The sequence below is a fragment of the Pimephales promelas genome, chromosome 1 (genome assembly GCF_988280905.1).
Source record: "Pimephales promelas chromosome 1, fPimPro1.hap1.1, whole genome shotgun sequence".
Classification (NCBI taxonomy): domain Eukaryota; kingdom Metazoa; phylum Chordata; class Actinopteri; order Cypriniformes; family Leuciscidae; genus Pimephales; species Pimephales promelas.
In genome coordinates this window covers 47,733,287-47,756,447 of record NC_142769.1, presented here as the reverse complement: position 1 = coordinate 47,756,447, position 23,161 = coordinate 47,733,287, and the positions used below count along the sequence as shown (strand labels likewise).

The 23,161-nt window shown below is 37.8% G+C and overlaps 1 protein-coding gene across 1 annotated transcript in view; it reads right to left on the bottom strand.

Moving 5' to 3' along the window:
- efnb3b (ephrin B3b) overlaps nt 1-23,161 on the bottom strand; it is a 108,436-nt gene that overhangs the window by 43,021 nt on the left and 42,254 nt on the right. The window contains exon 2 of the mRNA XM_039659712.2: nt 7,081-7,376. Within this exon, the coding sequence (XP_039515646.1) occupies nt 7,081-7,376 (296 nt within the window). The remainder of the gene's footprint in view (nt 1-7,080; nt 7,377-23,161) is intronic.

The following is a 23,161-nucleotide window of genomic DNA, read 5'->3' as shown; positions in this document are numbered from 1 at the left end:
TGTCGTTCCAAACGTGAATGACTTTTTTTAACGGATGTTTTACACAAAAAGCTTATGGTGAGAGTAAGAGCTGTCAAATGGCAAAGGGCCCAAAAGTATTATATAATTGTGTGCTGCTTTCATTGTCAATTCAAAATTCGCCTCATTTTACAGACAGCGCATATGATATTATTCATGTTTTATGTTATGTCCAATAACCAGTAAATCATATTAATATCATGTAGTGTGACCATATTTTGATTACCAAAAATCAGGACACTCGGCCCGGCAAACAGATAGGCCTACTCAACAAAGTTTACTCAAAGATACCTTATTAATTTCAATACATTTAAAGTAGGTTATGCCTCCTCTGTATGGATAGAAAATTGGTATATGAAAACAGGACATGTCCTGGGAAAAATTAAATAATAGCTAAAAATAGGTAACACTTTACAATGATTCATTTAGTTGATGTATTACCTAACCATGAGCACTACGTGTATTACTGTATTTATTAAACTGTTAATGTTTGTTAATAAAAAAATGTTCAGATGTTCATTGTTTGTTCATGTTACTTTACTCATGTTAACAAATACAACTTTTGATTTGAATAATGTGTTAGTAAAAAGAAATTAACATTAACAAAGAAGTGCGGTTCATTATTAGTTCATGTTAACTAATGAAACCTTATTGTAAAGTGTTACTGATAAATAAATAAACTAAAATAAAAATCAACTTTTCAATTTCATCACAATATTATTATAGAAAATAGGACCGATATTAATTGTGACATGTGCTAAAGATTACATTTAACAGTGTTGTTAGTTCATTTTTAATTATTAGTGTTATTAAAATGTGCTTTGAACATATTATTTAAAATACTGCCCAGTACAGACCAAAAACACACATATTGGGCTAATATCAAACAATAACTGCTATGCAGTGTTGGTTTTCATAAACTAAATGCTAAAATAATTTAATAAATCTGAAATAAACTAAAATATAACTATTAAATGAAAAACTTAGAAAATTGAAAATTTGGCAACTAACTGACAAAAGACAACTTTTGTCTTTAAACAAGACAAAAGTACATACACTCTTAGAAGAAATGGTTCTATTTGGAACCAGAAATGGTTCCATCCCCCGCTTCATATATGGAACTCCAAAATGGCTCTATATAGAACCATTTTTTTTTTTTTTGGTAAAAGGTTCTATTGGCCAAGTATGGAAGCCCAGGGTTCTATATAGAACCCAGAGGAACCCTTTTTTTAAGAGTGTATAGAACCTTTTAGGGGTTCCAAATACATAGCGCTAATAGAACCTTTTAAGGTTCTATATAGAACCTTTTCTTCTAAGACTGTACGATTACTAAAACTGAAACTATAAAACAAAATATGAATAATATATCACTGCAGGACTGACACATCAGTCTGTCTTGTGCTGTGCAGAACGACACGGGTGAGTTAACGATGACAATTGCTTTACAAATGATGATCATTTTCATTTTAGGATGAACTATCTCTTAAGTGTATGTGTGTAAACACTGTTATTAGTGACCTAAGGGTGTCTTCGTGACCCATGTGATAATTAGACAACGAGACTGGAGCAGCCATAATGACCTGTCAATGCTCTCTTCCACATAAACACACACACACTCTCTCACTCTCTCTCTCTCTCTCTCTTTCTCATGAATCATTCCTGTTCCAGCTCATTTGAGCTAGGCTGAATAAATTAGCGCATGTTAAGGTAGGTTAATTAATACCATTCTCCCTAAGGTCCAAATCTCTAATGTACACATACCCTTACATACACACACACACACACACACACACACACACACACACACACACACACATGCGCATGAAGATGTCAGAAGCCATCAAATGTGCACTCTGTCGTAAAATCGAACATCAACCGGTCATGACAGATGCACACACAACTATTTTTAGCACGTACGCACACCCATTAACTCTAAATTAAATGTTCAATGACCCTTAAAATCACTTTTCGCCTTTTTTCCGTGTGGACATTGGTTTGATGGTTTCTCTCCCTCTCTCTGTGTGTGTGTGTGTGTGTGTGTGTGCCCCTCCGACCTTGCATTTGAGGACTCATAGACTGGCACAGTCAATCGATCGATTCGTCGGGCCTGTTGGAGCAATGATAAAGCCTGCAGCGTGTGTGTGTGTGTGTGTGTGTGTGTGTGTGTGTGACACCTACGTTAAGGCTTAACAGAACACAGAAGAGCCTTGAGTTCTGCCTGGCATCCACACACCAGAAAACTCACACTCGTTTGCCCATTAAGGAGCCGGTGGAAAAAGCTTGATTCTTATCACAGAGACACGTAGCTGCTAAAATGAGACAACACACCTTCACACACACTTTGCACATGTCATAAAAAGACACACACTAATATGACCTCAGCAACTATTTATTACCTCCCGTGTTTGAAATGCTGCTCGACTCATAATCTGGTTTTAAAAGTGTTAATGCAATTTGACTGACAGCGGACATCGTGAAAGGAAATCTGACACATCTATGAAGCCATCAACCCTCTTCCGTCTTATCCATTATTTATTTATTTATTTATTTTAGCCCTTCTAATTTATCACTTTCATTATTTTTCTTTAAGGGAATAAAGTGCTCACACACCTTTTTAGCCAATCAAATTCCATTGCTTTTTATGATTATAAAAAAAAAATCAATCATATTATAGAAATTGCTGGGACAGATTTCTATTCATCGGGTACTTGGAATTAATATATTTATTTAGATTAATTAGAAATAGATTACCATTCAAAAGTTTGGGGTCAGTAAGATCTTTTTTTTTTCTTTTAAAGAAAAATGTCACTTTAATTCAGTAAGGATCGATTAAATTGGTTATACTATGCTTTCATTTGACTTCATTATTTAATTTCTACAGCATTTATTAATCTCAGTTAATGTTAATCTCAAAATGTACTAATACATGACTAAGATCAAAAAGTTGTATCTGTTAATACTATTTAATGGACATGAACTAAAAATGAACAGTTGTATTTTTATTAGGGCTGTGAAACGATTAATCGCGATTAATCGCATCCAAAATAAAATGTGTGTTTATATAATATTTGAGTGTGTAGTGTGTATTATTATTTTGTATATATAAAAACACGCACATGCATGTATATATTTAAGAAATATTTGCATGTATATACTTTATATATATTTATACAGAATTTAATATTATATATAAATATTTGATATATTAACATTACATTTTTCTTAAATTTATACATGCATATGTGAGTACTTATATATACAAAATAATTATACACACACATATATTATGTAAACAAAAACTTTTATTTTGGATTCGATTAATCACGACTAATCGTTTCACAGCCCTAATTTTTATATATATATATTAATGTGAACAAAGATGAATAAGTGTGTAACATATGCATTGCTCATTAGTTAATGCATTAACTAACCTTAACTAATAGATGTGAATGTAAAGTGTTACCTTTAAATTGATCAAAATTGACATTTATAATGTTATAAAAGATTTCAAATAAATGTCATTTGATCTTTCTAATAGGAATAAGGACCTGTAGGAATAAACTACATTTTAAAATATATCAAAACATACATATATTCACAATATTGTGAACAGAAAAGAATCACTGACTCCAGTAATGTGTATTAAAAAAATGGTACCGCTTCCTTTTACAGTACAGTACTTACAGTGTACTTACCTAGAAAGTACTGGCTAATATAAGTACAAGGAACAGGGTTAGTACTAGTTATTACCCAGTAATTGTAGCTACTAAAATAAGTACAAAGTATTTACATGGGTAACTGGACTGTAAAAGGAAGCGTTACCAAAAAAATGACCGTTTACTTACACATGGTACACAGTACACATGGTTTTACTGTGAGTGATTCATTCGTACAACACCAGGGTCATACTAACATCCAATTTCATGATCCAATCATTTCCTGGCCGATACAATTGAGCCCAGTCCTACATTTCTTTCCACCTTAATATCCATTTTTGGAGTGATATGATATGAGGTTATAGAATCAAAATTGGTTGCAAATGCAGTTTCAGTGTACAAATGTGTCAAAAACTCCTGAGATTTGAGTGTCACAATCGGGGATTTGGGAACACAAACTTAAATAACTTTTTGAATCAGACTCCCATGCTTTATAGATGAAATGAACTAATTTAATAATTGATGATGTTTACAATGGAAACACTGAACTGAGTTGAAATGCACAATTGTCCTGTTATCACTGTAAAGCTGCTTTGAAAGAATCTCTAGCTATATAAATACGGGTGACTTGACATGACTTTGGCAGACTGGAAAATAGTTTTAAAATTCCTTTCAGGTTTTCCATGACTGTGGGAAGAATAGATTTTTAAAACATGGCCATTGCGTGTTTTGGGTCTGAGCGTGTTGGGGCAACACATTTTCCAGTGTCAAATCTGCTTTCTGAAATGTTGATATCACCGGGCTTCCGTTTGCTCGGCCTCGTTCCCTCAACGCTACTGTGCACTGTTTTAAAAACAACCCCCAGTAACACGACCCGAAGCGAGATCCTTCCATTCGATAAACTCCCAATCAGCCGAATCCCAGCAGAATATTGTGACTTCATTGAAAACCCACTAGGCCTGAACTAAAAACACACCAAAATAAACACTGTGATGAAATGCCATCAAGTCATCTATTCTAACACTGATTGAAAACACTTTGGGCCCTATCTTGCACCCAGCGCAATAGGTGGTTTGCAGTCACGTGATTGTGTTGACGCGCGGAATGCAGATGGAGGGCAAGGAGTGAAGAGCGCAATGGACGAGATGGAGGAAAATCCGTACTGTACTACTTTAGACGCTATTACAAGAGAAATATATCAACAGAAAATCGAAACATATGTTGGACGTGATCCTTACGTTATGAAGAGGACCGATTTTCAACTGAATTGAGAGATTTGCCAGCCATCGAGGCTGTAGATATTAGGGCTGGGTATTGAGACAAATTTCACAATTCGATTCGATTTCGAATCACAAGCTTGCAATTCGATTCGATTTCGATTCGATTCGATTCAATATCGATTATTTTGGATATCAGTTACAATAAATGGCAATTTTTCTCAAGGAAATCAAATCTCTTAAATGCTGTAAACTATGGTCTACATATATATAGTCTAGTTGTAGCCTATAGGCTTCATTAGCCTAATATGAAGGTAATAATTAACTGTTTTGTAGCTATACAAACACTTAAATTAGTTTATTTATTTTTATAATAAGAAGATTATATGAAATATAAACATTTAAATGGTGGCTGTCATAAAAACTTGCCAGATTTATTCAAATATCCATAAAATATTGAAGAATATTAACGAGTGTGGACTAACGAGTTTATGTGGGTTTTCTGAGGTAAATATGACGATGACATTGATTACAAGCTGTTTAATTGACGTCTTTCCACGGTTGAAACGCAGATTGAGTGACTCAATAAGCCATGATACGGATTTCGATAAGTTGTACTCTATCTTTAACACACTTTCAGATGCTCATTCATGTTTATTTCATGCTGTAACTGGTATTATTAACCCGGAAGAGATCAGCGCGGCTGCTTTTTAGAGCTTTACGCCACAGCGCCAAAACGGCAAAACTCTATTTATGTTTTTGAGTTTCTAAAGAAAATGGACGTAATTTGAAAATTGAGACTTTGTTTCATATCAATAGTAACAAAGGACAAAGATTATTGCGATTTGTTGGATGCGCGCAGCCGCGATACAATGTCTCATTCATAAAATGAAACAGGATGACTAATCGATTCTTGAGATTTAAGAATCGATATCGGTTTGTAAAAATGAGAATCGATTAATATCGAGAAATCGATATTTATTACCCAGCCCTAGTAGATATCAACAGCTAACTCGTATTACAGACATACTTTGACTTTACAAAGTTCGGAAACTGGTACGTTACACAAAAAGCCACATTAGTGTATTTAAACACCTGAATAATGTAATTATACGCCACATAAATAATGTATTAACTCACATTTGACGAAGTGATCACTGCACACACACACAGGCATTTTCCCATTCGGTTGCTCCCGACCGGAGACGTACGTTTGCAAGGCATTTTTCCCCGTGTTTTTCTGTCAATTTCTTGTATTTTCCCCCCTTATGAACAACAACTTTTGGCACACGATAAAAACTCCTTGAGGTTTGATCGATTAGAGCAACCATAAACGACGCAAAACATAGGCATTTTGAGTGTGTTATAGTGCTTCCTAATATAGAAAATCACTTCCTGCCCTCCATCTGCATTTCGCTTTTTAAAAACATAATTGTACAAATATGTACCATGAAGGTACCAATATGCACCCTTTAGGTACAAAAGTGTACCTTTTGAAAAGGTACCGCCCCAGTGACAGCTTTCGTACCTTTTTTTCTGAGAGTGTATTTTCGATGAATTTAATACTTTTACTTCGATATTTTTTTTTTTATTTTCTGCTAGTTACTCGTTACAATTATAAAAAATTTACGAATCATTCGTTGCAAGTTGGCTTTCGTGCTGCCTAAATCACACGCCGGTTTTATAGGGTAATGGTATTCATTGACACACACATTGACAACTAATGCAGGGGTTGTCCTGCAATGACATTTTTTGGCGGCCGCCAAAGCAAATTTGTATCCAGCCAAAGCGCCTTATTTGATTGCTAGTTCAAACTTTTGACTGCTTTCTTTAATAATTACATGACACAATACTTGTACTTTTACTTTTAGTACTTAAGTAGTGAATTTTAAAATAAACTACTTGCAATACTTAAGTACAAAAAATGTTGAATACTTTAGTACTTCTACTTAAGTGTGGTGCTTAAAGAGCACTTCAACTTCTACTCAAGTCACTTTTTTGATAGAGCACTTGTACTTTTACTCAAGTCTGGGTTTAGTACTTTATACATCTCTGATCAGACCAACCCCTTTTAAACTTGCGTCATTCATCCCGCCGGTATAATAGCAACAGCACCCAAATCACTTGCGTTTCAGGTCGTTAAAATAGAGCCCTAAAAATCTCTAACTAACTAGCATGCGCTCACTCACCGATGATGAAGTAGTCATGATTGGTTTTGAATTCGTGGCCCCACAGGTTGGGGGAGTACTCCTGAAACTTGATGGTGAAACGCATGTCACTGTTGGGCTTGTCGCAGGTGAGGAGCAGGTTTGGGGCTCCGGTCACTTCACACCTGTCTGCCTGGTCCCGGGACGACACCAGGTACAGTTTATAGAACTCGTATTCGGCGGGGGCGCGGGGGCCGGGCGGCTCAGACCCGGGGCAAATGAGGTCCAGGCGATCCCCGATCTGAGGGTACAGGACGTAACCCTTATCATCACTGAACCTGCAGAGAGGGAAAGAGAGAGATCTCATTAGATGCATATCCTTAAAATATGGGTTACACTTTAATCTAATGTCCCTCTTACGGTGTAATTATAGATTTAAGTAGCCTACTGAGTAATATTAATTAACTACATGTACTTACTATAGGGTTAGGGTAGGATTTAGGGCTGGTTGTAATTGTGCATAATTTCTAGCAATAGTAAATGCATGTAAGGTCACATTAAAATAAAGTGTTACCAAAATGTGGCATGGCAAACAACAAACAAATAATGAATAATTAAGGTTATACTTTATTTAAAAGTGGCTTCTATATATTTATTAACTACATGTACTTGCTATAGAGATGGGGTTTGTTGCTTGTAGTTATGCATAATTTACTGTTTTTGTAAGTACATGTAGTAATATGTAGCTACGTCACCTTAAATAAACTGTTACACTATTTAATTATAATAATACAAAATTAACATCAAATACAATGAAAATAGTCTTAAACAACAATTCAAAGATGGATCATGGTGTGATGTAAAATATAAAATGATACAATATTTTTTTAAGAAACTTAATTATTTTTAGCAAAATGTTAATAAAAGACACCTGTAAATCATATAAACAAACAAGATAACTGAATATATAAAATGTATAAATTTGTATAGTAACTAGGGCTGTGAAACGATTAATCGCATCCAAAATAAAAGTTTGCGTTTACATAATATATGCGTGTAGTGTGTATGATTATTTTGTATATATAAATACACATGCATGCAGGTCTATATTTAAGAAATATTTGCATGTAAATACTTTATATATAGTTATACAAAATTAATATTATACTTAAATATAAATATTTGATATATTAATAACCCATTTTTCTTAAATATATACATGTATTTTTTTATTTTATATTTTATTATATTTTATTTTTTTTATTATATTTTCTTAAATATATACATGTATACACACTACACACACATATATTATGTAAACACAAACTTTTATTTTGGATCCGATTAATCGTTTCACAGCCCTAATAGTAACACTTTACAATAATGTGTCTTTACAATAAATCTTTTTTAATGTTAGGTAATAAAAAACAGCTGTTTATTGTTAGTTCAAGTCAGCTCAGGTCTATTAAATAAAATGAACAGATGCAACTTTGGATTTTGATACGGTCTCAGTAAATGTTTAAAGAACAGTCAAATAAGACGACGGATTTTTTATATGTTCGAAATAAAGATTTTAAATTCTCTCCGGTACGTGCACTGACAGAAGCACACACTCCTCATGGGTGTGTGTGAGGGTTCGCAACCACACTACACCAATAAATCACCTTCTCTACAAGTACAAACCCATCCTCTTCTTTTACACTTCATTCATCCCTGCTCGTCTCTCTTCCTGTTTATTCAAAGCCCTAATGCCTTCTTCCGCTGTGTAAACCATCTGAAGGCGCTTTCTCAATTTCCAGAAGTGTGATATTCGGTTATTGTATGTTCAACAAGTGACTCTAATGAGAATGAACTGGCTATTCTTGATCCAAATCCCACCCCGAGACGCTTGTTTCCAAAGGAGAGCGTGTCAGATCAAAGGACTCGTCTAACGCTTCCCATTTCCAGGAGAATTTGGCTGTTGCAGAATCTCAGGGAGTTTCCTTTGAATTCCTTCTATGAGGACAAAACGACTTCACAGACGCTAATTAACATTTTATCATCATCTCTGAACAGTCAGCCACACCAACGGCTATTTGCATGTAAACAAATTAGGGCAGTTGGACTTTTTTTTTTTTTTATAGGCTTCGTGTTTACATGTGAAAAGAAATGCGAAGATACTTTTACGTAATGACGGGTGGACCCATTTACAAATCACCATACATTAGCATAGCATGCTAACCCAGGGCATGTTTATTAAAGCTAGTCACTCTTTCTTTTCAATGGTGAAAATAGGTTTGTGTGTGTGTGTGTGTGTGGCATTCCTACGGGAGAAGAGTTTCCTGTCCTTGTCACACAGGTTAGGAAGGTTATCAGTAGCTCTTACAGTTGAGAGAGCAGACACTCAACACACACTTCACGTACTACAATTAGACTGACCGATAGCCACACACACACACGCATAAGCACACACACATGACTTTAAAAGGAATGTTCTTGGGTTCAACACAACTTTATTATTTGTGCCACAGAAAATAGTAGGCTTTGTCTGTTTGTTCTTGTATCGACACTAGTAACTAACTACACAAAAGTTAAAAACTTTGAGTTTTGTAAGATTTTGCTAATGTTTCGGAAATTCTCACCCAGGCTTCATTTATTTTATTACGATTTAAAATAACTGTTCTCTATTTGAATACATGTTAAAATGTGATTTATTTACATTTATTTGCATCATTACTCCAGTCTTCAGTGTCACATCGTTCAGAAATCACTCTAATATGAGGATTTGATGCTCAAGAAACATTTCTTGTTATTCTCAATGCTGTAAAACAGTTGTGCCGCTTCATATTTGTATGGAAAACGTGATTTTGACTTGACGAGCCAAGTTCAAAGAACCATTTACGAACATTATAAATGTATTTACAGTCATTTCTAATCAACTCAATGCAGCTTTACTGAATATAAGTATTCATTTCATTCAAAAAATAAAGTTAAAATTTTCCTGACCCCAAACTTTTGAACTGTGGTGTAGAGTAAACCGGTCCAGCGATCAAGAGGATTTTAAAGACAAAAATTTAAGGGTTGTATTCACTTACATTAATTATTCAGTAAAACATTGACTTAATCATTTAACTCCTGGTTATGCATTAGCAATATAATTTGTGTGCGTTTCCTTTCAATTTGTTGTAAACGGCCCTTTACGGTACATTTAATTTTCTAGTTGATATAAAAATCAAGTAAAAATTACTACTGAAACTCAGGCTGCTTTAATAGTTTTGTTTTAAAGAATCGCAAATTACAATTGATCACAATCATTATCATCAATTATTGACAGCAAAATATATGCATTTCTACACATTTTATGGGCTAAATCCATTCAGCTTGTTTATGAGGAGACACTTGTCAAATCAAACTACATTTCTAATGATTCTCTGCAGCAAAACTATAACGTTAAAACACACAGATAAAGCATCAGTTACACACGTAATGTGCCGCCTCTGCACTTCATTAGGTTGCATTAGCGCTAAAAAGCTTCCTGGTTTTGCCAGAGAAATATGATAGTTGTACTGTCAGTCCACGTATAAACGTATTATCCTTTCGAAACGGTGTGTTTTAATGTTCACTGTAAGTGCAGCTGCAATTTAAATGTTTTCCGGTAACACAAATGCTGTCGATTGAGTTTAAAGTTAATTTCTTTTACGTCCTACAACCCATAACAAAACACAGAGGAAGTTTGTGTTTGTTTACAGTTGCTAGGTTTTTTTTATTTTTTAGGTACACAATACATACACACACACTGAAAAAAAACAATGAACAAAAGCACCAAAACATCCGCCAGATGCAAAAGAATTTTTTTGCATAGGTAGATATTTGTCAGTTTATCGTAGACACCGTCACAGTAGACTTGATTTGAAGAATAGACAGACAGAGAGAAAGAGAGAGAGAGGTGTTGCGGATCAGAGGAGAGAATGAAAGGGTTGAATGAAAGATAAAACATCTTACGAAACCGAGAGGAAAAGACAGAGTAAACAGAGACGAACAATGAGGAAGGGAAAAAACAGGTGGACCCGGAGAGAAGAAAGCAAGCAAGCAGAGGATAAAGGAGAGAAGGAGTGTGTTGACATGGTCACGCTGGTCTGCTTTAACCACTGAACTCTCTGCTGAGACCCGACACACAAGTAGAAGAATACTGTCCTTTATCACCACATTCACACCTTCTCTCCTTCCCTCCCTCTTACGCCCTCAGAGTCAGCGTGACAGAACAGTGTTTAGTCAAACTCACACTCACTGCTAGTAGCAAACACACAAGTACACACTGTAAAAAAGGTGATATTGAGACATTTCAACGCGAATTGTCTTAGGGTGTGTTCACACTTGTCATGTTAGGTTGGTTTAAAACGAACCTGGTGCGATTTCTCTGTTAGTGCGGCTCATTTGAATAAGTGTGAACGCTGATATTTGAACCCTGGTGCCACCAAATAGCAGACCGAGACGCTAATATGAACGCAACACAGACCAAAGACACGTAAACAAACCAAAAACAGCACATGATGTCACAAGGTGCGAACCAGTCATGATGTTGCCCATCACAGTTCGGTACAGACATCAGAACCGCGTCTTCGTGTGTGTGTGTGTGTGTGTGTGTGACGACGGAGGGATTCCTGCCGCTGTTTTGACTCTTCACAGATTATATAAATCTTCTTTATATATAAAGAGTTCTCAGCTGGTCAAAATACCATCATATATAGGCTACGCACACACAACGAGCGCGTTTATCAACAGCACACAGCTTTGTTTTGGATGTTCGGTAGGCCACGAAATATACGTAATAAAAGCCGACCAATCAGATTGTGAACGTACCTACTCCGTCAGGTTCGGTGTTGAAATACCAAAGTGAACGCTGAGCTTTCATGAGGTTTTACCATAGACTGTAAAACAGTAGCCCCTTCACAGTTTTCCATCAGCGAGAACTGAAGCCGCCAGTGTCCCGATATGGCGCTGACATCTTGGAACTTGAGTCTGCGGCTGCGCACTTTTCGGGACCAGACATGCGCAGTCGAGCAGGAAGTAAAGCCGCGAAATCAAGGCCCCGCCCTCACATCTCGCAGAATCATTTCGCACCTACCACAGGTTTTTTCTGTGTTTTTTTAGTGTAACAATGTATTCAGTAGTACATAAACAGTGCAATTCAATGCGTTGTTTACATCCGAGTGACTCCATAATGGCCGCTCATCCGGGTTACCGCCCAGAACGTGACGTCGATGAAAACCCTCTATGTGTTAACTCATTAAGAATTATAAGGTTATAAAAAGAAACATATGCACGGATTGTTTACAGTTGGATCAAAAAGAAGCATTAAAAAATAGTGAATTTCAATTTAATGCCATTTTTAAAGTCTTCGATTTTTAAGCTACCAGAATAATAATAAGTAGCCTACATTTTGAAATACATTGACAAAACATTCATGTATTTGTTTACATATCTAGCCGGGCGGTATTGTCCCAGAATAGTTACATATAGACAGCTTTTTTTTTATTATGGTGGCATTATAGATTTGGAAAAAATAAATAAACTTAAATGAAGAGTCCAACGCAAAAACCGTGATCCATCAATGCTCCTTTTAAAAGTGTGTGTGTGTGTGTGTGTGTGTGTGTGTGTGTGTGCCAGACCCAGTCACACAGCCTGTGTAATTACATATGTTTCAGCACTGGACCGCATTAGCCTTCGTGATTGAACAACTGTCAGCCGGCAATGTCTAATGAGCAAACTCAGGGTTAAGCAAGCACTCGGCAGATAATTAGAGAACGTTTGCAGAACCTCGCCAAAGAATTTCTGACCCGTGTGTCAAGCTTGAAGAAAGGAAAAAAAAACTTGAAGGAAAAGGGAGCATGTTTAAAAATGTAGCCACAAAAGTCAAGTTTGAGAGTGTGGAATTGAAGCTGGGATGAAAACACCAGTCTTGTACACAACTGAAAGCCTTTTGTGTTCGACAAAATTTAACCGCACACACGGGCAGGCCTTCAAAGCGCAGATTAAAGTGAAATTATACCGACATCTCTGTTTACTCTAAATATAAACATGATAATACACTCCTCCAACCATTCCTTCTCATCCCAAACACTCATCATTCCTGTTTTGCTCTCTCTCTCTCTCTCTCTCCCACCCTTGGTTTCTCTCCCTCTCTCCTGCTCTGGAACAAAGGTGGCATTCATGGTCACACATTGAAACAAGGAGTGGGGGGATGGAGGGGGGCAGAGGTGACAGGAGTGTGTGTGCGCCGGCCTCGTTTATGAGGGCAGAAACATCATTTTGTCAAACTCGCCGACGCCCTTCCCTGACCCTGACAGCTCTTGAAAAGATCCGAGTGTTAGTTTCACCCCGTCCCGCCCCCGACACCACTGACCCTCAAACCCCCCCACCCGAACCCACCTTCCCTCGTCCATAAAGCCCTCCACCGTCCTCTTGTTCCTCAGTCTTGCATTACAAAGATTCCTCTCGAGAAACTCGAGCTGTGTCCAAAAACAAGCTCGGGGCACAGGTGCAGAGAGGTGGACCTTTGTGCGTGTGTGTGTGTGTGTGTGTGTGATAATGGAATGTCAGAGATGTTTGAGAATCTTTTTCATGATAAATGCAGAGGTTTCAACACACCCTATGAGGACATCATCCCCAGATATGCAGTGTCTACATTAATAACACATATCGCAAGTAAAATCAGTGATAAAAGAAACTCGAGTTTTTAAAGAAAATGAGTGGCGGTTGCCAACGTGTTGCTATGCAGTCAAAAGAGGCCAATGCTCAAGTCCATATGACATCCCATTAAAAGTCTATGATTCTATGGGATTATGGGATTTGCTCGTCCCCCAAGCGGACGAAAATGAATGCATACATAATAAAAAAGCAGCATTAGGTCTCATTCATGTTTGTCGCAGAATGAAATGTTCTTGCTTGTTGTTGAAAATCTTAAAAAAATCAATCAAATAATAAGCCAGGCATAATCTGAGGTCTTATTCTTGTCTGTTGCACAACGTAAGCCTGTGGGATGTTTTGCATTGCATATTTTATTAAATTAAAACTTGAATTTACAACAAATTAAATGAATAGCACTCTCCTCACCAACACTGAGGATTAATGCTTATGGTTGAAGATTTGCCACCACAAATGTTCTCATAAAGGCTCAATAGCTTCTTTCCAACCAGCCAAAAAAGCTTTCCAGATTTGAGAATTAGATCTAAGTTGGTGATTATTGCATGTGATAACAAGCTTTCGAGCTGAAATCCTTCACTTCCAATCACTTTGATATGCCGTGAGAATGACTTTTGACTTCTGCAATTTCCACTTGGTTTTCAGCTTGTGTTGCGCCACACTAAGCCGATTCAGCTCCGAGCGTGCATTGATCTCATCAGGAGCGTTGGCATGGTGGAGCGGGAGTCACGGCTGGGGTCCGGCAGACCAGCGGTGGGCCGCAGATATCAGACCTCTCAGAGGAACAGGAAATCGCACATCTCGCTTTCTCTCTTTTCTCTTCATGGCTTCCAGGGCCCGATTAAAGCCTGTCCTGGGTCTCCAGTGAGCAGACTAAACAACACCTACCGGCTAGACATATGAGCTCCAATCACACCGCCAGGAGACCAGCAAAACACACGCAGAGAGAGACGGAATCTAGCTATTAAAAATAGCAATGTATTATGAACTTTAAAACTTGACTGATAGCTATACAGACAGATGGATAGGATTATAAAAAGACTGATAGATAGAACAGATGGATGGATGGATGGATGGATGGATAGATAGATAGATGTATGGATGGATGGGTGGATGGATGGATGGATAGATGGATTGGATGGATGGATGAATGGATTGGATGGATGGATGGATGGATGGATAGATAGATAGATAGATAGATAGATAGATAGATAGATAGATAGATAGATAGATAGATAGATAGATAGATAGATAGATAGATAGATAGATAGATAGATAGATAGATAGATAGATAGATAGATAGATAGATAGATAGAATGATGGATGGATGGATGGATGGATGGATAGATAGAACGATGGATTGATAGATGGATAGATGGTTGATAGAACTACAGAATGATAGATGGATGATAGAACGATAGATAGATCAATAATAGAATGATAGATGGACGGATAGATAGAACAATATATAGAATAATAAAATTATAAATGGATGGATGGATAGAACAATAGATGGATGGATGGATAGAAAGGTAGAATTATAGATGGATGGAGGATGGAACGATAGATAGAATGATAGAATTATAGATGGATAGATGGGTAAAAGGATAGTACAATAGATAGAACGATAGATAGAAGGATAGAACAATAGAATGATAGATAGATGGATAGAATGTTAGATAGAATGATAGATGGATGGATTGAATGATAGATGGATAGATAGATAGATGGATAGAATGTTAGATAGAATGATAGATGGATGGATTGAATGATAGATGGATAGATAGAACGTTAGATGGATTGATGGATGGATAGACGAATGATAGATGGATGAATGGATAGAATGTTTGAATGATAGAACGATATGTGGATGGATAGAACGATAGATAGAATGATAGAATTATTATAGGTGGATGGATGGGTAGATAGAACAACGGTAGATAGAATGATAGATGGATGGATGGATGGATGGATGGATGGATGGATGGATGGATGGATGAAAGAACAATAGATAGAAGGATGGATGGATAGATGAATGGATAGACTGATAGATAGAAGGATATATGGATGGATGGATAGAACGATAGATAGGTGGATGGATGGATAGAACAAACCTAAAATGACATGCAATGAAATGCAGCTGTTTTATTTACCCGTCTTCATGTGTGTTTTCTGATGAATTATACAGTGAGCGACAGAATCTGCTCACGAGACTCACAGGCTTTCGGGAGTCCACGTTTGCCTAAACATTCCTGACCAAAACAGAGCCTTTGTGTGAGGAGGATGTTTGTTTAGATCAACCGTCTCATTGCAGCGACCGTCCCGTCAGAACACACAAATATTTAACCATCCTCCTTTCCATTCAAATGAACTCTGTGCAAACACCACACACAACATTAAAAAAGATTACTTCAGCCCACGCAGAGACTAAAAATGAGGTCATATTACATCGATTATCATCTGACATCCACAGACAATTACGTGCTGTAAAACGAGATGTGATTGTTTACAGATATTTAACGACAGCTAAAGGCCAGTATGTAAATACGCTGTGATGTTGACAATGAGCAGATCACATGTGGCCAATTATCACATGACCTCCGCAGACAAACTCTGAAAATGTTGGAAATGAGGACAACGAAAACAGGTGAAAGGGGAGGAGAGGAAGGAGAGAAGGAGCGAGAAGCTGCTGTGAAGAAAGAGAGAGCTGGAGGCACTGCTGGAATGTTTGTGGTGAGGAACAGCGGGAGTAATGGCTTCCATATGGACGCTCCTGGCGGGAGAGAGAAAGCCAGGAGAATTACAGAGGGAAACAAAAGAAAAGGATCCAAAATTAAGTTAACATTAAGGAAAAAGAGGCTTGAGATGGAGGGGAAAACTGGAAAAAGATGAAAATGGAACACAGGAAGTGTACTGCAAAAAAAAAAAAAATTATACCTCAGACGCAAAACCGCATATTATATTATTTAAGAGGGGAAAGCTGAAAAAAGATGCAAGTGGAAGACAGGATCTTTTTTCGTTTTGCACTAAAAACACCTAAACATCCTCAAAACTAAATAAATTTACCTCAGACGCAAAACCGCATAAGATATTTTTTTAAAACTTGTGTTCACTTTAATGCTGTCACAAACAGGGTTATGGTGGTTAACTAAAACTAAAACCAACTTGAGCCATCTGACCAATCAGAGCACAGTAGACCGATCACAACAGATTTGAGCCATCTGACCAATCAGAGTAAACCAATTACAACAAACTGAGCCATCTGACCAATCAGAGCAGAGTATACCAATCACAACAGATTTGGCCATCTGACCAATCAGAGCAAAGTAGACCAATCACAACAGACTGAGCCATCTGACTCAATCAGAGCAGAGTAGACCAATCACAACAGACTGAGCCATCTGACCAATCAGAGCAGAGTAGACCAATCACAACAGACTGAGCCATCTGACCAATCAGAGCAGAGTATACCAATCACAACAGATTTGGCCATCTGACCAATCAGAGCAGAGCAGACCAATCACAACAGACTGAGCCATCTGACCAATCAGAGCAGAGTAGACCAATCACAACAGACTGGGCCATCTGACCAATCAGAGCAGAGTAGACCAATCACAACAGTCTGAGCCATCTGACCAATCAGAGCAGAGCAGACCAATCACAACAGACTGAGCCATCTGACCAATCAGAGCAAAGTAGACCAATCACAACAGACTGAGCCATCTGACCAATCAGAGCAAAGTAGACCAATCACAACAGACTGAGCCATCTGACCAATCAGAACAGAGTAGACCAATCACAACAGACTCGGTCATCTGACCAATCAGAGTAGAGTAGACCAATCACAGCAGACTGGACAAACTTTTACTTTAACAAGACAGTATTAGTTTTACTGTATAGCAATACCCGGCGTGTCTGTAAGCACAAAGCAGGTGAACAGAGAATGTGTGTGTGAAGGTGAGTCTGTCCTTGTCACCGTTCCCGTCATGCCCTAACAGGGTTATGGTGGTTAACTAAAACTAAAACCAACTTGAGCCATCTGACCAATCAGAGCACAGTAGACCGATCACAACAGATTTGAGCCATCTGACCAATCAGAGTAAACCAATTACAACAAACTGAGCCATCTGACCAATCAGAGCAGAGTATACCAATCACAACAGATTTGGCCATCTGACCAATCAGAGCAAAGTAGACCAATCACAACAGACTGAGCCATCTGACTCAATCAGAGCAGAGTAGACCAATCACAACAGACTGAGCCATCTGACCAATCAGAGCAGAGTAGACCAATCACAACAGACTGAGCCATCTGACCAATCAGAGCAGAGTATACCAATCACAACAGATTTGGCCATCTGACCAATCAGAGCAGAGCAGACCAATCACAACAGACTGAGCCATCTGACCAATCAGAGCAGAGTAGACCAATCACAACAGACTGGGCCATCTGACCAATCAGAGCAGAGTAGACCAATCACAACAGTCTGAGCCATCTGACCAATCAGAGCAGAGCAGACCAATCACAACAGACTGAGCCATCTGACCAATCAGAGCAAAGTAGACCAATCACAACAGACTGAGCCATCTGACCAATCAGAGCAAAGTAGACCAATCACAACAGACTGAGCCATCTGACCAATCAGAACAGAGTAGACCAATCACAACAGACTCGGTCATCTGACCAATCAGAGTAGAGTAGACCAATCACAGCAGACTGGACAAACTTTTACTTTAACAAGACAGTATTAGTTTTACTGTATAGCAATACCCGGCGTGTCTGTAAGCACAAAGCAGGTGAACAGAGAATGTGTGTGTGAAGGTGAGTCTGTCCTTGTCACCGTTCCCGTCATGCCCTTTCCTGACAGAAGGCGGTTTACATCGCTCATATCCCTCCACGCTGTGAGTGCGTTCCCCCCAGACAGCAGAAGCTGGATTTCCTCGTCTTTCTTATTCAAACATCTCTCGTTTTCAACAGTGTGATCGTTTCCACACCCCCTGAAAGCAGTCTGGAAAGTTTAGCATTAATCACACGTGAAATAAATGCTAATGAACGGCCAAACCCCCTTCCTTCAGGACGAAAAAAAAAAAACGAAAATCAAAATCCATCAAGACTGACACAGAGAGAGAGAAAAGAGAGAACATATGCTTTCCTTCTCTCGCTGTCTGTATCTCATATCCTCACATCAGGCCTGTATATTTATGCAGCCGTATGTTCTCAAAGCCCCCCGTTCAGAGAGATTAACATATGTGTGAGTCTGTATGTGCACATGAATATGATTCACAGCATAATGAATCATAATGCCGTTTAAAGAGGTGAGCGTTCATGCCGGATCAGAGAAACACACACACACACACACACACATAGGTGTGGATAAGTGAAGGTAAAATGAGTCTTTCAGTCCAGCTGGTGTGTGACCACAGGTCTCGGTGTCAATGCCCGTGTGTTATTCTGTGTGAAATGAGTGTGTGTTACTCTTAAATGTGTGTGTGTATTAGTGTGTGGACTCCTTCCTCGAGGGAGACGGCTCCAGGTTAAACTCACTCTCTCAAACGCAACGGTCTGATTAGAGCGAGTCAGCAGGGGTCAGGGGTCAGCCACGTACTGAGGGGCCCATGGGGTCCCGGGTCAGACGCCACTGCCCCACTGTCCACCTCACAGAGTCCAGAGCATCCACGAGGCCTATAAACACCCCAACATGGGGCTCAGATGTCTTCGGGGCCCAGGGAAACTGTTACTCAAAGGTTCACCTGACTCTCTGTGTGTGTGTGTGTGTGTGTGTGCCGAGATTAAGAGCTACTGCATACAATCCCTGACAGGAAGAGACCGGACCGATACAAGAAACAGATCTGGAGTCCTAAAAGACAAGGAACACATTAAACAATATGCTATTGGCTTTCAACTTCTTAATTATTGCTTAAGCAATTTAGTTTATACTAGGGCTGTCAAACGATTAATCGCGATTAATCGCATCCAAAATAAAAGACTGTGTTTACATAATATATGTGGGTGCACTGTGTATAATTATTTTGTACTGTATATATATAAATACACACACATGCATGTATATTTAAGAAAAAATATTATTTATATATAAAATATTTATATTTATATATAATATAAATCTATATACAGTATATACATGAAAATATTTCTTAAATATGTACAAGTATGTGTGTGTATTTATATATATAAAATAATGAAACACAGTGCACCCACATATATTATGTAAACACAAACTTTTATTTTGGATGCGATTAATCGTTTGACAGCCCTAGTTTATACTATTTCAATTGATTAAAATATGACCATCTAAATATTATATACTGGAAAGCAAATACCTGGTGTGTCTGTAAGCACTAAGCAGGTGAACAGATGTGTGTGTGTGTCCTTGTCACCGTTACCGGCATGCCCTTTCCTGACAGGAGGCGGGAAAGTCTCTAAGTATGAACTTCATCCAAATTAATATGTAAAACCATGTGGAAAGAAAATAAATGTGTAAATTCTTTAAAGATATTGCGATTTTTGTGTTTAAAAGCACCGAATTCAATCATATTCTTTAGGAGTATTTTGAGAAAAAATATTGAAATGTACTTGACATGGATGCCGCATTCGATGGTAAGACTTGCTCAATACATGCAGATATTTTCACTTGTTTATAGTATAAGCTAATTAAAACACTAGTGGCGAAAAAACGTCAAGAAAACAAGTCTTGGTGTTTTATGCAGAGCCGCTTAAGTTAATTAATCCTGTTTTAATCATTTTTAGATTTTGTTTTTACAGGAAAATAGACAATGGCTAATTAAAAAGTAAGTCCATTTTTAAACACGATTTAGATTTTATTTAATAACAAAAGAAATGTTACATTTAATTTATTTTTTTGAAAATGAACACATTGATGATTGATTATTTTTCACTTATTTGAACGTGGCTTACAGTTAAACTTATAATAAAAATAACAAGTCATTGTATAATTTACAGTGAAAAAATGTAAATTGACATACTCACAATTCCCTGCAATTTTATAACTATTTCTTCAATAAATTTCTAATCAGTTATGTACATTCAGGTTTTATGATACATTTAATGTTGTTAAATGAATGCTTATTGCATTTTTTTTTTATTTCAAGATGTTACCATGATGGTGTTTAATGAATGACACTGTGCAGCTTCTAGATAGTGTTAATTTTCTTTTGGAAGAGTTGTTTATGATGAGCTTTGATTGATCATGTGACTCTCATTACTGCTTTGATTGTTGGCTATCAGTGTAGTACAAAACAGATACATAACATTATATTAGATAATGAAATACGATTTACTGCTGTAAAATTACATACGTTTAAAAGTCTGTAAAACCTAAAATGTTGCTACCGTATTTTTAACAGGAAAACTCTGGTAACCACATCTGTCAGTTTTTTCCCGTAAATTTAACGGATTTGTTTTTTAACAGTGGTTATTTTAAGAACTGGTTCTCTGAGTAATCCAAAATGGTTCTTTAATGCCTCTAAAAAGTTGTGAGATGTACAAATTACCCGAACGTTTTTTTAGAGTGCCTCAAAGAGAACTATGGCAAATGCGAACACGTAATTCTGTTATTTTCCACATCTATTTGTGCTAAATTGTCAAAATCTTGGAGGGTATCCTCGTAAACGCATTCGCTTATGACTCACATGTAAACAGTTGAGAAAGAAAATGGATTCGTATCATTATGTCGGATCCGTGTATTCGGTCTTAAAGTGACAGTAGCCTAATATTCCTGATGCTGTCTGTGTCATTAATTGAATTAAACAACAAAATACAAAGAGAAAATCGCTTTGTAGCTTTAACAAATATTATACAATATTAATATTACTATTCCAAATATATATTTTTTTATTTAATTTATACAGCGAAGACTATGCAGTGTTATTTAATTGTAGAATTTATGTACCTGAATACTGTTAGGATTACCTAAAAAACAAAGCACAATTTATTTTATATCTTTGTCCTGTTGTATTTACTGTAATTTTTTGTTATTTTCTTTTAAGATTCTACAAAAACACCCCAATCATTCAATTCTTAGTAAATATAGCTATTTAAATAATTTGGAACTGTTTCATATCGCAATATACATATCGCAGAAACACAAAATATCGCAATGTCAGTTTTTTTCCAATATGGCGCAGTCCTACTCTGAATTGTGTCCTGAGAGGGCCGTGTGGAGTGACGACAGCCTGCTATCCCAAGTTTCAAACACCCAAAACATCCCGACGCCTCCACAAATCAACCATCCCGGCATCTGAAAGAAAGTCATTCCACTCTCTTACTCTTCTGTCTACACTTCCATTTAGCAGTTTTTACCTCTGACTGCCTCTCTTTATCTCTTCCATGTATACTCTCTCTGGTGGGTCTAGTGCGGTCAGGCTGGGGTCCCAGAAGGACCCAAAGTTGAGGAGCCCTGTGGTAAAAAATCAACAGCTAGAGACTCGAGAGAAACACGGCGGGCGAGAGAGAGAGAGAGAGAGAGAGAGAGAGAGAGAGAGAGAGAGAGAGAGAGAGAGAGAGAGAGAGAGAGAGAGAGAGAGAGAGAGAGGTGTTAGCAGACAGATGAGACTGACTACTGCTTCAATCATGTCAAGATGTGCGTCATGCCAGTTTCTGCTGCGAGTATGTGTGTGTGTGTGTGTGTGTGTGTGTGTGTGTCTGCTGTACCATACGAATCTCATCTCTTCCACAGTGCCGAAGGGCATCTTTTTAGCACGCAAAAACTTTCATCGTGGGTCACGGGGTCTTTATGACATTCTTCTCTCCCCCCAGCCAATTAGAAACAGCCTCTCAAACGGTGTTCTCAAGAGCACTTCCTGTCGGGGGAGATTGACAGCTGAGGCTATGATTGACAGGCCTCTGGCGAGAGAGGTTTGGAGCTGCGCTGTGGTCTTTCATTTGCATGAAGGAGGGATGCTGGATAAATAAAGAGAGCGAATGAATTTTGGAAGTGAAGTACGAGCGTCCCAGCGGGGTAGAGGCACGTTTTCGAGAGCGCGGCGACGTGTAGAGTCCCGTGAGAGGAATATGACGACAAACGCTCTATTCACACACACACACACACGTAAAGAAGGAAAACAGCAACTCAAATCCACAACAACTACACTGTTACAAACAGGATGCGATCCATATGCACACTCATTCTGAAAAGATGCGGCAAATCCCTGATGATCGTGATAATTAAATATGAAAGGGTTTAAAAATAGCACGATTCCCTTCTTAGTATCGGGGAATTCTGAAGAGACCATTCACAAATACAGCGAACATGAAAAAAACGAAAACAGAAACTCCCTATTCACTCTTTCCTGACTCTCTTTCTCTCCCTCAGCCGTTCCCGCCCCTCCGTCTCTCGGGAGAAAGAGAGAGGGAGGAAAAAATGGCTGATTATTATTCCTATCAAACTCTCGGAGAGAGAAA